The sequence below is a fragment of the Rana temporaria genome, chromosome 1 (genome assembly GCF_905171775.1).
Source record: "Rana temporaria chromosome 1, aRanTem1.1, whole genome shotgun sequence".
In the NCBI taxonomy this organism is placed as follows: Eukaryota; Metazoa; Chordata; class Amphibia; order Anura; family Ranidae; genus Rana; species Rana temporaria.
In genome coordinates this window covers 157,999,230-158,012,743 of record NC_053489.1, presented here as the reverse complement: position 1 = coordinate 158,012,743, position 13,514 = coordinate 157,999,230, and the positions used below count along the sequence as shown (strand labels likewise).

Sequence of the window (13,514 nt, the reverse complement as noted above, 5' to 3'; positions counted from 1 at the left end):
TGAGGCACTTTGGACAGATCCGGTATAGTCTGCCTAGTCTCAAAGACCTGGAGGCAAACTTCTCTGTGACCAACACCTAAGACACTGGCGAAAAAAACTGAGGTACTCCTCCTATGGGAGGGGGTTATATAGGGAGGGGACTTCCTGTTTGAGATTGCCAGTGTCCATCACCTGAAGGTACTCCATATAACCCACATAGTAATGAATATGCCGCTCTGTGTCCCGTGATGTACGGAAAAGAAAGTCACTTTCGATGCCGCTCCTTGATAGAATTATAAACCGGATCTACGACCTTATCTATGACCCTTTATGAATTCCTCAGATAGAATCCTATGCTAAACAGTGGTGAAGATCCAAGCATTAAAACAACAAGAAAAAAATTATTTTTTGAAGCCCACAAACTGTTGATCCTGATGTTAACCAGCCCAAAAGGCCGAGAAGGCAGACCTATAACCTAAGCTCCATAGGCAGTTTTAGTTCAAGACAAGATACTGAACGTTGGTTATAAATCGTGCACTTTAAAGACATCCTCTACCCCACTGGTTTATATTGTGATTGTCAGTACCCTATCTCATGTCATGACTTTCCATGACTGATTTTGAATAACTGTTACTTTGCTTGTTTTTTGTTTAGTCATTGACAGACTGATTGTTACTACATTGTGACACCAGTCACAGTGATTTTTAGTTACTCCAGGACTCACATTGAAAGTGCCTATGCTTAGACTAAACTCTTGCTACAAGCAGCTTACATTAAGACATTTTCTTCCTTGCAAAGGTTTACTTACAGCACAATCACATATGACTGCTGAACATCTAGAAACTGGTAGTTACCAATGGGTGTATGCACACACCCAATATTAGAACAGATTCTTAGAAGATATATCTAGCACTCTCCCACTGCTACCATGTTCAAAAAAGTGTAATATTCTCTTATATTGGATTATATTTTGTATATATTGCATTTACAAGAATATTCAAATTAAGCCAAACTTTCTTGCTACAGTGATGCACTGATTTACAGAGAAAAAAATATAGTGTTCAATCTATTAAAGATCAGATACCTAATTCATTTTTCATGAGTTATGTTTCTGGGATCATAGAGCATTGGTTCATATTTTTATTGAGTCTCCAAGAACTTTACCTGCACCCCAGCAAGAGTGGTGGAAATAAAGCACACACATCTATATAAAAGCAGTAAAATTTTCTACAGCTACACAGAATCTGCATAAAAAACACCTAAAATAGTGATGACGTTGCATTTCCTTAAAAAAGTTAGTGATGCCCAACAGTAGAAGTCGTCAGCATACTCGTTTTCTAAACATCAAACAATAGGTAGGCACTGCTGAGGATAGAGAAAGAGAGTCGTTTATGGGAAGAGTGCACTTATTATTATTTTTTCTGATGTAACAATTGAAATAGTGGTTGTGGGCATGATGGTGCCTAATTCAGGATAACACACCTGAAAATATTTTTAGACCATGGCCTTTATGGAATCACTTTAATAATTTTAAGAATCTTGACTGTAACCCACAGTGAATCTTAGAATCTAGAATTGTTGTGTTTTATCTTACACCAGTGCTCTACACATTTAATTTAAAACAAGAGTATTGGAAACGTGGTTGTAAAAAATCCCTGTAACACTAATGTTTTAGATATGGATCTCAACTACAAAAACTATTTTCTTCTCTGTATTCAGGACAACTGATTTACAGCCCTATGTTTAATTTCATCACATCAAGTCCAGAAAAGCACTAATGGCTTTAAACACTATGCAAGAGCATAGTCAAACTGTCCTTTTTCCAGTCCATCTACTCCATCTGCCCAGGTAGAAGTTGGCATACTCCTGTATGGGTCAAGAAGGATCCTGAAACACCTAACAATGAGGACACCTAAAATGATAAATAGTAAAATGACAAAGGCAAACGTGGTCTTTTGTTCCAGAGTCATTGAGGAGCCATAGGAGGCGTTCAGCGTGGGTAACATTGTCGAAGGTAAAGTCTCTCCATCCATCGTCCAGGAAAATGGAAACAAACAATTCCAGAATGTCTTTTTCCTCTTCATAACTTCTCCAACGTCATGATAGAAGTACTTTGACTTGAACTGAGAATCTATAAAAGAAAGAAGCCTAGGTCAAGTATAAAATACATTTGTATTGCCTTTTTAACACCTAAGAGTAAATTGATTTTTACAAAAACACAGAGAAAGCAGATATGAACTGTTCAGACTGCAACACAGTTGCTTCAGTATATACACTTTGGTCTGTATTCTTTACATGTCCTACTTGCAGCAGTTTAGGTACGTTTCACATCAGGGATAGGAATACCTGCTGTGAAATACAGGTAGATACTTATCCATCATATCATACCATCAGAGAGGCATGTGATTGGCCCCAATGTTATTCTGCAGCAAGACAACGACCTTAAACATACAACCAATGTCATTAAAAACTATCTTCAGCCCAAAGAAGAACAAGCAGTCCTGGAAGTGATAGTTTGGCCCCCACAGAGCCCTGATCTCAACATCACTGAGTCTGTCTGGGATTTCATGAAGAGACAGAAGGTTTTAAGGCAGCCTACATCTACAGAAGATCTTTGCTTAGTTCTCCAAGATGTTTGAAACAACCTCCCAGCTGAAGAACACCAATCAAAATACTGTATAATGCAAAGAGGTTACAGCACAGTACAAGTATACTGGCTACAAATGTATACTTACTGTTCTGTAACATATATATATGTAGCGGCCTGCTACTTTCTAGCCAGCGCTGCTTTAAATTTAGAGAGTAGTCTGAGAGTTAGTTGACTCAGATTGTATTATTTTTCACAAAATTTGGGCCTTTGTTCCAGTCATGGCTGTACTGTGAGGCCTTGTACACACGGTCGGACCAAACCGATGAGAATGGTCCGACGGACCGTTTTTATCGGTTCACCGCTGAAGTGGCCTGATGGTCTGATGTGCGTACACACCATCGTTCCAAAAACCGATCGGGTCAGAACGCAGTGACGTCAAACACACGACGTGCTGAATAAAACGTAGTTCAATGCTTCCAAGCATGCGTCGACTTGATTTTGAGCATGCGCAGGTTTTGAACCGATGCTTTCTGTACTAACCATCGGTTTGGACCGATCGGGCAGCGGTCCATCGGTTTGGTTTTGAAGCATGTTTTAAAATTTTGGACCAAAGGAAAACAGACCGATAGGCTCTACACACGGTCAGTTTGGACCGATGAAACTGAACCTCGGTCCATTCTCATCGGTTTTGTCTGACCGTGTGTACGGGGCCTGAGTGACCACTATTGTTGTCTTGGGTGCTGTTACCGCCCCAGGCCTAGGGTGGCAGCAGTCAGGCCAAGGTGTTTTGGGTGTTCCCCTTCAGCAACCAATCAGAGGGAGTTGATCGTCCTGCTGTGCATTCTGGGGAGGAGTACATAAGGGACAGACGTCACTAGTCCGGGGTCGTCGTCGATCCTGGGTCTGTCGTCCCACCACACCCTGTGTGTGGCCCTCCTGACCGGGGGTGCGCGCCCAAGTGTTCCTGGCTCAGGGACCACATTGGTCTGGGGTTGTGATCCACTGAGTAGGCCCAGTAGTCAGACTGGGTCTACGCTTGCAGGGTGGTCCTGAGCTGTCCGTTGCGAGGGAAGAAGCCACCCGATGATGAACCCGTCTTGGAGAGCACCGAGCAAGAGGCTGGTATCTCAATAGAGGCCTTGAACTTCATCAAAGTATGCACTATTACTGAAAGGCTGAATGATGGTCGCCTGTCAGTTCTAAGTTCACAAGAAGTTATTCGGGAGAGATCCGGGTGCTTAATCCTGTTCTGAGAGGATTTCGGACCGAATGTGTCTCCATCTTTGGGAAGGTCTGTGGCAGAGAATTTACCAAGATTTCGTGTGACATCCTGGCTGCTAGGTTAGTGAGAGAGGCAGGGATGGACTGGCCATAGGGACTAAAGGGAGTTTCCCGGTGGGCCGATGGCTCAGTGGGCCGTTTTTTAAAACTGAGAGTCTCTTAGACCCCCCTGTCTCTTAGTCCCCCCCCCCCTCTGTCTCTCAGTCCCCCCCTTGTCTCTCAGTCCCCATGTCTCTCAGTCCCCCCCTCTTTTAGCCCCCTCCTCTGTCTCTCAGCCCCCTCTATCTCTCAGACCCCCCCTCTGTCTCTCAGCTCCCCCCCTCTGTCTCTCAGCTCCCCCCTCTGTCTCTCAGCTCCCTCTTCTGTCTCATTCACTCCCTGACTCTTAAGCTGCTTTCACACTGGGGCGGGCATTGATGGTAAAACACTGCTAGTTTTAGCAGCACTTTAATGTCGTTTTAGCTGCACTATTCGGCGTCTAGCAGGCGCTTTTAACCCCCACTAGCAGCCAAATTCAAGGTTAAATGCGCCCATGTAGCACTGCTGTCGAAGTGCTTTGCAGGCGCTTCAGCTGCGGTGGCCATTAATTTCAATGGGCAGGAGCAGTTTGTACACTGCTCCTCCACCGCCCCAAAGATGCTGCTTGGAGGACTTTTTTTAACGCCCAGGCAGAGCCCCAGTGTGAAAGCACTCAGGCTTTCACACTGGGACTGCAGCGGAGGCATTTTTCAGTCGCTTTACAGGCGCTATTTTTAGCCCAAATGCGCCTAAAAAACGCTTCAGTGTGAAAGGGGTCCTACACTCACCCCCTCTCTTTTACACTCACTCTCTTTTTCTTACACTCACTTCCCTCAGCCCTCCCTCTCTCTCGCTCTTATTCCCCTCTCTCTCACCCTCTCATAATATACAATAATGGATGTAGGGGCCTTTTGGTGGGCGTGATTTTTCGGGGGGGTGGGGGGCAGCATTTTATTGAATTAAAGTGGGCCGGTCTGGATGAAGTCCAGGGCCAAATTTTTGTCCCAGTCCACTCCTGGAGAGAGGCCTATCCAGGTGCACAATACCCGCTCTGGCTAGAGTGGCGACGAAAGCTGCATTGCTGGAAGCAGGAATGTTTTCGAACAAAGTTATACACCTGAACCTATTCTCTATTACCCTTCCACCTCTTCAATTACTACTTTTATCCTTTTACCAAGTTGGGCAAATGAAGCAAAGAAAAAGAAGTCTAAAGTGTGGACATTGAACTTTTTCTCAACTCTCATCTGATACCCTGGATGACGAGGTAACATGCCGCCCAAATCAAACCAGCAGCTCCTTCGGGGGTAGTGCTATACATATATCTATATCTATATCTATATATATATATATATATATATATATATATATATATATATATATATCTATATATCTATATATATATATATATATATATATATATACATATGTACTGTACTTTATACCTTGTATAATATTTATGTGTATATACTGTATATATAAAATTAATTTTTACATACAGTATTTTCAAGTTATGTGATCATTCTGTACATACAAGTAGATCATCATTAAATACATTTTGATTAGGAATGTCATACGTTGACTTTGATTGTCTATGTTTTTATTTATTAAATCCCTTTTACACAGAATAGAAAGGAATCAACAGGCATGTGGAGAATAAACCGATAGACAAGGGTACAAGGTTGTAATTCTAAACACTAGTTGGAATAACAAAAGATTTGATATTTGGCGATTGTGCAAAGGATTGCAAAGCATTAAATAGAAACATCAGTATGTGTATAAATATTCCTGTTACGTAATGCAATTTTTGTGATTTACTTGACAAATGTTTGAGTTCACCTGTCATACCGATAAATACACAAAATTGGCTCCAGGACCAAACTGCAGGCATTGACAAACCATTAGTTGTTTTCTTTGGTGCCCCAAATACACTAATTCCTCACTCTCGTTGCAAATATCAGCTTCCTGATAGTGCTGAAGTCTTATTTTCTTAAAAGATTTGTAGTATTAACGTGTAAAGAATTGAAAATATAAAAAAAAAATAGAAAACTTAAAGCAGCCTCTTAAACCCTCAGGCCTCATACACACGACCGAGGAACTCGACGTAAATGAAACATCGTTTTCCTCGACGAGTTCCTTGTTAGGCTTGTCGAGAAACTTGACAAGCTTTCTTTGTGTACACACTGTCAAGACCAAATCTCGTCGTTCTCAAACGCGGTGACGTACAACACGTACGACAGCAGGGGAAGTTCGATTCCACTGGCACAACCCTTGGGGCTGCTTTTGCTAATCTCATGTTACTGCGTGTTAATTAAAAGTTTGGTAGGAGACGATTTTCACTTTTCAGTCTGTTACAGCATGACAAATGTGCTATCTCCATTACAAACGCTACTTTTACCGAAGGTGCGCTCCCGTATCATACTTTATTCTGAGCATGCGCGGGTTTCTAAGCATACACACAAACATGTTTCTCATCGAAAACCAGCCCGATGAGGAACACGACGAGGAAATTGAGACTCCCGACGAGGAAAAAGAGAACTTTTTTTGTTCTCTTTTTTTCTCGTCGAGTTCCTCGACAGTTTTCTCAATGAAAAACATACACACAACCGTTTTCCTCGGCAACAAAGCTCTGCCACCAAGTTTCTTGATGGATTCTGTCGAGGAAAACGGTCATGTGTACGAGGCCGCAGGATCCATTTAAAGTAACTGACATCTTTCTCATTATCTCCAATGCATTTTTGGGGCACCTTCAGACTTTTTCAACACCTGCCAAGTGTCTTTAACTGCAGTTTTCCTTTAATGAAAAGCACTCTATGAATGGAGGATAGGCTGATGAATAAAAGGTCCACCTCCTTCATTCACAGATTGTGTTCATTGATGGTATCTATAGTATAGCTTCTTTGACTACTACGACTACTACTAAGAGAGAGGTAGAAATTACATTACTTGCTATCAGTGTAATGTACCCCTTGTTGTGCTATCTCCAGTAGAAGTGTTCCTCTATTCCACTGTAATCAAATTTATGAAGAAAGCCTGACTTGGCGTTCTCTCCTCCCCCATTCATAGAAGCCGTACTATTACTTCTATGAATGAAACACAATCTATGAATGGAGGATATGACCGGCGTTTTACGGCGGCAGGTCGGCTTCCCTGCGCGAGAGCCCGTAGCTCTACGTCGGCTCTCTCGCAGGCCACTCGCCCCCGACTCTCGTGCGCATGCCCGGCGAGCGGGATCGCCGCCGGGCACACGCGATCGCTCGTTACAGAGCGGGGACCGGGAGTTGTGTGTGCAAACACACAGCTCCCGGTCCTGTCAGGGAGAGAAATGCTGATCTTCTGTTCATACAATGTATGAACAGAAGATCAGTCATTTCCCCTAGTGATTCCACCCCCCCTACAGTTAGAACACACCCAGGGAACATACTTAACCCCTTCCCTGCCCCCTAGTGTTAACCCCTTCACTGCCAGTGGCGTTTTTATAGTAATCCAATGCATTTTTATAGCACCGATCGCTATAAAAATGCCAATGGTCCCAAAAATGTGTCCAAAGTGTCCGCCATAATGTCGTAGTACCGAAAAAAAATCACTGATCGCCGCCATTACTAGTAAAAAAAATATAATTATAAAAATTCCATTATTTTTAATAAAAAAGTATTAAGAAGAGTAAAAGGAAAACTATTTGAGCATCAATTAGTAGACGTCTGGAGGATTCAACATCCTACTACAAAAGATTTTACATACCACTCAACGATACATGGAATGTACTCCAGACTGGACTATATACTGGTCGAACATAGAGCATTGGAGGTAGTAATGGAAACATCAATAGAAATAGCTACAATTTCAGATCATGCCCCAGTGATAATGAAGCTAAAACTAAAAAGGGAAGTGATGGGGAGAGGAGCCTGGAGAATAAATGAAGAAATAATTGAAGATCAAGAAGTAGAGAGGATAATAGAAACAGAAATTGACCAGTATTTCCTGACCAATAATACACCAGAATTGAGTAAAGCAATAATTTGGGAAGCGCACAAGGCTGTTATAAGGGGTCAATTGATAGCTCTCGGAGCCCAAAAAAAGAAAGAAAGAGAAACAAATATGCGAATAATCTTAAAAGAAATATATGACTTGGAACAAAGACATAAGAGAAATATTGAAAACGAAACCCACCGGGCCTTAATACTAAAAAGGGAATCATTGAAAGATCTAATGGAGCAGGAAACAAGAAAGGAGTTCAATAGAATCAGAAAGGACAGATACACAGGAGGAAACAAGCCTGGAAAACATCTCGCAAAAATGTTAAGGCGTAATAAATCACTAAATTATATAGAGAAGATACAGAATGGAAGAGGAGAAATGGTAAATAAAACAGATGATATTGCAACAGCATTCCAAACATATTATAGTGCATTATATGCCATTAGAAAGGAAGATACATATAAGGGGAAGGAGAAGAGGAAGGATAAAATACAATTAAAAAACGTGAAACTGCCAAAAATATATGAAGAACGCCTGACAGCTTTGGAAGTAGGGATTACACAGGAAGAAATTCTAAGAGCATTAAAAGAAACACCCACTGGGAAAAGCCCTGGACCAGATGGGTTCACCATCAAATATTATAAAAAATTCCAGAGCCAATTGATGTGATTACTTCAACCAAATAGGGGAAGAAGAAGAAATGCGATACGAATCTTTACTGGCACACATCACTATAATACCAAAACCTGGGAAAGATAAGACATTATGGGGCCAGATCCACAAAAGGGATACGACGGCGTAACTGCTGTTACGCCGTCGTATCCCTGTTTCTAACTATGGAACTGATCCACAGAATCAGTTTTCCATAGTTAGGCAGAAGATCCGGCATGTGTAAGGGACTTACACTGCCGGATCTTAGGATGCAGTACCGCATCCGCCGCTGGGGGCATTTCGTGTCGAAATGCCGCCTCGGGTATGCAAATTAGCACTTACGGAGATCCACGAAGCTTTTCAGCTTCGTTTTTTCTCCGTAAGTTTTAGTTTGCAAACGCAAAATTAGGGCTGCTTTTACAAAGTGTAAACTGTTTACACCTTGTAAAAACAGACCTTTCTGTCCCGTTTTTTTTTTTATTTTGAAATTTTTTTTTCGCGCCGTATCTTTTTTTTTTCTGACGCAACTTTATTGAACCGTCGCAATCCACAAAGCTCGGCGTAACGTAATTTCGCGCTATGCACGTCGGGAAAATTACGTCACGAGCATGCGCAGTATGGCCGGCGCGGGAGCGCGCCTAATTTAAATGGGAATCGCCCCCATGAAAATAGGAACGCCTTGCGCCGGCGGAATTTAAGTTACACAGCCCAAAATTTCTAGGTAAGTGCTTTGTGGATCGGACACTTAGGTAGAAATTTTAAGGCAGTGTAACTTAAATGGAAAAAATTAAGTTACGCCGGACCTTTGTGGATTACCCCCTATGTTCTAGTTATAGGCCTATAGCATTACTAAATGTGGATACAAAGTTATTCGCAAAAATCCTAGCCACCCAACTAAAGGAACGAATGCCAGATTGGGTCAACCCAGACCAGACTGGGTTTATACCCGGAAGAGAAGTTAGAGATAACAGCCTTAAAACTATATTACTACTGCAGGAAAAATCCCCAGTTCTACTCCTGTCAATAGTTCCCGAGAAAGCATTTGACAGGGTAGACTGGGGATTTATGATGGATACGCTTCAACATCTGGGGATGGGACCTAAAATTAGACACTGGATACAAAATATGTACAGTAGACCAACGGCAAGGGTCAAGGCTAATGGTAAACTGTCATCTCCCTTTGAAATGTATAAAATGTATAATGGGACCAGACAAGGGTGCCCGCTCTCGCCACTTCTATGTACTAACGCTGGAACCTTTTTTGGCAACTCTTCGAAATAATCCAACAATAGAGGGGGAGAGAGTAGGCGAAGAAGAACACAAGATAGCGGCATACGCCGATGATATTTTAATGTATATAACTAACCCAAAGATGACCTTGCCAAATATAGCTAAGGAAATAAAAAAGTACGGAGAACTTTTGAACTTCAAAATAAATCCCATAAAAACAGAAATTCTAAATATAGGACTGGAGAAAAAAGAAGAACTTGCGTTGCAAAAGCAATATTCAAACACGTGGGTAAAAGGAGAGCTAACATATCTGGTGGTTAAATTGACATCTACAGTAGATGGTCTGTATCTTGTCAACTTTATCCCTCTGCTAAACGAGATAAAAATAGATCTAAAAAAAATGCAATAAGAGCACTGTCATGGTTAGGAAGAATAAATGCTTTTAAGATGGTTACCCTCCCAAAAATAACATATACATTCCAGATGTTACCCATTGATATCCCACAGAGTTTCTTCAACACTATTAAAACAATGCTGATAAAATATATATGGAAAAACAAAAAAGCAAGAGTAAACTTTGCAACATTAACAAGAGGAAAAAACATGGAGGATTAGCAGCACCGGATATAAAGAGATATTACAAGGCTACGATCATTGCACGAATGGTAGAATGGGGAAATAAACACAAAGAGAATGAAAAAAAATGGATTTGAATGGAAAATAGTATAAGTAAAACAGCACTTCACAAAAACGTTTGGATACCACGGAAGTATAGAGTGTTGGAAGTAGACATGCACAAACTAAAAAAGAATGTTTTTAAAGTTTGGGATTTAATACACAAACAGAATAAATGGACTTATAATTCACCTTTAATTTCACTTACGGAAACGGGACACGGTTTGGAAACAAGATGGAGGCTGCACAAATAAAGGACATTATAGAACAGGGAAAGATAAAAACATTCCTGGAGATAAAAGAAAAAAATAGGTGGGATATCAACTACTGGGAATATATACAACTAAAACATCTTATAAATTCAATACTTACACCTTTAAGAGATGAAAAGAAATTAACCCCCTTAGAGAGGTTGTGCTCTACGCAAACCCCAGTAAAACATGTGATATCAAGAGTATATCAAATTCTGACAGAATCAGAGCTACAAGGAAAACCTTATTTTATAGTGAAATGGGAAAAAGAAATAAGTAAGGAATTCGAGGACCAACAAGTTGAAAGAATAATAGCATCTGTACATAACACTGCAACCGATATGAATACAATTGAAATTAACTATAAATGTATTTTAAGATGGCATAGGACACCCGAAGTGATCCACAAATTTAATAAAGACAAAACCCCACTTTGTTGGAGAGAATGTGGACAAATTGGAACAACTACACATATATGGTGGGACTGCCAAAGATAAAGGAATATTGGCAGGAAATTTGGGATTTTGTGGAAGTAATAACTGGAGAAAAGATAGCTAATAGCATACAAGCTTGTGTGTTCCAAGACCCAAAAGAATCAAATACAAGATACAGGAAAACATTAATTCCACCATTAATAAATGCCGCAAAAGGACCAATACCAAAAAATTGACTAAATAAAAAAAAAAACTGACATAAAAGAATGGTTTAAAAGAGTTGAAAACTACAACAGGATGGAATATCTAAGTAGCTGCGATGTGAGCCAACTCAATAAACATAACAAAAAATGGAGACAGTGGAAAGACTTTAAAACATTGGAGGAATATCTGGGGAAAATAATGGAGAAATAGAAAGGAAGGAACAAACCATTAGGAGATCGGGGAGGACGGGAGGGGGGGGGAAGAAGGGGGAAAAGAAGGGGGGAAGGGGAAAAAATAATAAAATTAAGTAAAAAGATAAATATAAAAAACAGTATAGATAACCACAAATGATGCGAAACTGAAGTAGAGACAATATTTATGAATAAATGAAATCATGAGCAAGTCTCTTGCTGTGGTTGAGTCTGACGTGGTAAAAAAAAAAGGAAAAAAAAATAAATGGCATAAAACTACCCCCTATTTTGTAAACGCTATAACTTTTGCGCAGACCAATAAATAAACGCTTATTGCAATTTTTTTAACGAAAAATATGTAGAAGAATACGCAACGGCCTAAACTGTGGAAATTTTTTTTCTTTTTTTTTATATTTTTGGGGGATATTTATTATAGCAAAAAGTAAAAAATATTATTTATTTTTCAAAATTGTCGCTCTATTTTTGTTTATAGCGCAAAAACTAAAAACCGCAGGGGTGATCAAATACCATCAAAAGAAAGCTCTATTTGTGGGGAAAAAAGGGACGCCAATTTTGTTTGGGAGCCACGTCGCACGACCGCGCAATTGTCAGTTAAAGCGACACAGTGCCGAATCGCAAAAAGTGCTCTGGTCTTTGACCAGCAATATTGTCCGGGGGTTAAGTAGTTAAAAGGTCCGCCCATCCTCCATTCACAGAAGCGAATGGAAGAGCTGGGTGGAAATGCAGGGATAGTTGGGCTCAGGGTTGCCAAAACACACCCAGTTACTGTGCCACAAGACAGATACACATAAACCTCAGAAAAAAAAAAAAACATTTTAGGGAAATAATTCAAATAATTTAATCATCTGCTTTTTTTATGTACAGCCATGATCACTACAGCTAATGGTGGGCTGTGCGAAGAAGCACTAGTAGCTGTGAGCATTGTCAGCCTGTCATTGCCCATACCTCCCAACTTTTGAACTTGGGAATGAGGGACACTTGAGGGTGGAGGTAACCTGCGTTGAGCTCCACGCACGGCACCAAAAAGTGGGTGTGTCCAGACTGTTAACAGAGGGGCTTAAGGTGCATGGTTAAACAAAACCTGACCTTCCTTGTACCTACAAAATTCTCTTTGAGTTCTGTGCCACAAGCAAGAATCTCACAGACAATATTCTCCATCCCAATCCCCCCTCCCAAATCCTCTTCCATCCCTCCAAATTCCCCTTCTAGTAAAAATCCCCTTCCCCTCCATATCCCCCCAGCACAATTCCCCTCCCCCTCCAATTTTCCCTCCTAGCCCAACCCCCCCTCCCAGTACAAATACCCCCTCCTCACCAAATACCCCCAAATTAGCTGTTTCTAGTTCAAATCCTCATCTCCTCCAAAATCATCCCCACAATGCAATTACTCCCCCAATCCCTCCGTCTAGAACACAACACAGTCTCTTATCCCCCCACCTAAATTCCACCTCCTGACACAAATATCCCCTCCCAGCAGAAATCCCCCCCCCAATACCTCCTTCTAGCATAAATACTATTACTTTACCCCCCCCCCCCCCCCCTCCAAATCGCCCCTTACAAATATAAATGATCTTGCCTGCAAAGCACACCTGGAGTTTTCAACTGTTTGGGACTTTTTTTTATTGGACCATCCATTGCATCAGCACTTAGTCTGGTGCAGCAGTTTGGACACAGGGGCCCAGAATCTCAAAGGAGTTACGCCGGCGTATCCCCAGATACGACGTCGTAACTCTGAGTGTGAGGCGTCGTATCTATGCGCCTGATTCTTAGAATCAGTTATGCATAGATCTGTCTTAGATCCGACCGGCGTAATCTAAGTTGCATATTTACGCTGGCCGCTAGGTGGCGCTTCCATCGATTTACGCGTCGAATATGGTAATGAGCTAGATACGCCGATTCTCAAACGTACGTGCGCCATGTTTACGTAACGCTTTTTTGGGCGTAAAGTTACCCCTGCTCTATGAGGCGTACCAATGTTAGGTATGGACGTCGGAACAGCGTAAATTTTTCACGTT

At 41.2% G+C, this 13,514-nt stretch overlaps 1 protein-coding gene across 3 annotated transcripts in view; it reads right to left on the bottom strand.

The window, feature by feature from the left end:
* Positions 1-1,105: 1,105 nt before the first annotated feature.
* The window catches only part of CTXN3 (cortexin 3), a 126,030-nt gene continuing 113,621 nt past the window's right edge, over positions 1,106-13,514 (bottom strand). For all 3 annotated transcript variants that reach the window (XM_040344786.1, XM_040344790.1, XM_040344781.1), the window contains one exon: positions 1,106-2,110. In XM_040344786.1, the coding sequence (XP_040200720.1) occupies positions 1,770-2,063 (294 nt within the window). In that variant the 5' untranslated portion in view covers positions 2,064-2,110 and the 3' untranslated portion in view covers positions 1,106-1,769. The remainder of the gene's footprint in view (positions 2,111-13,514) is intronic.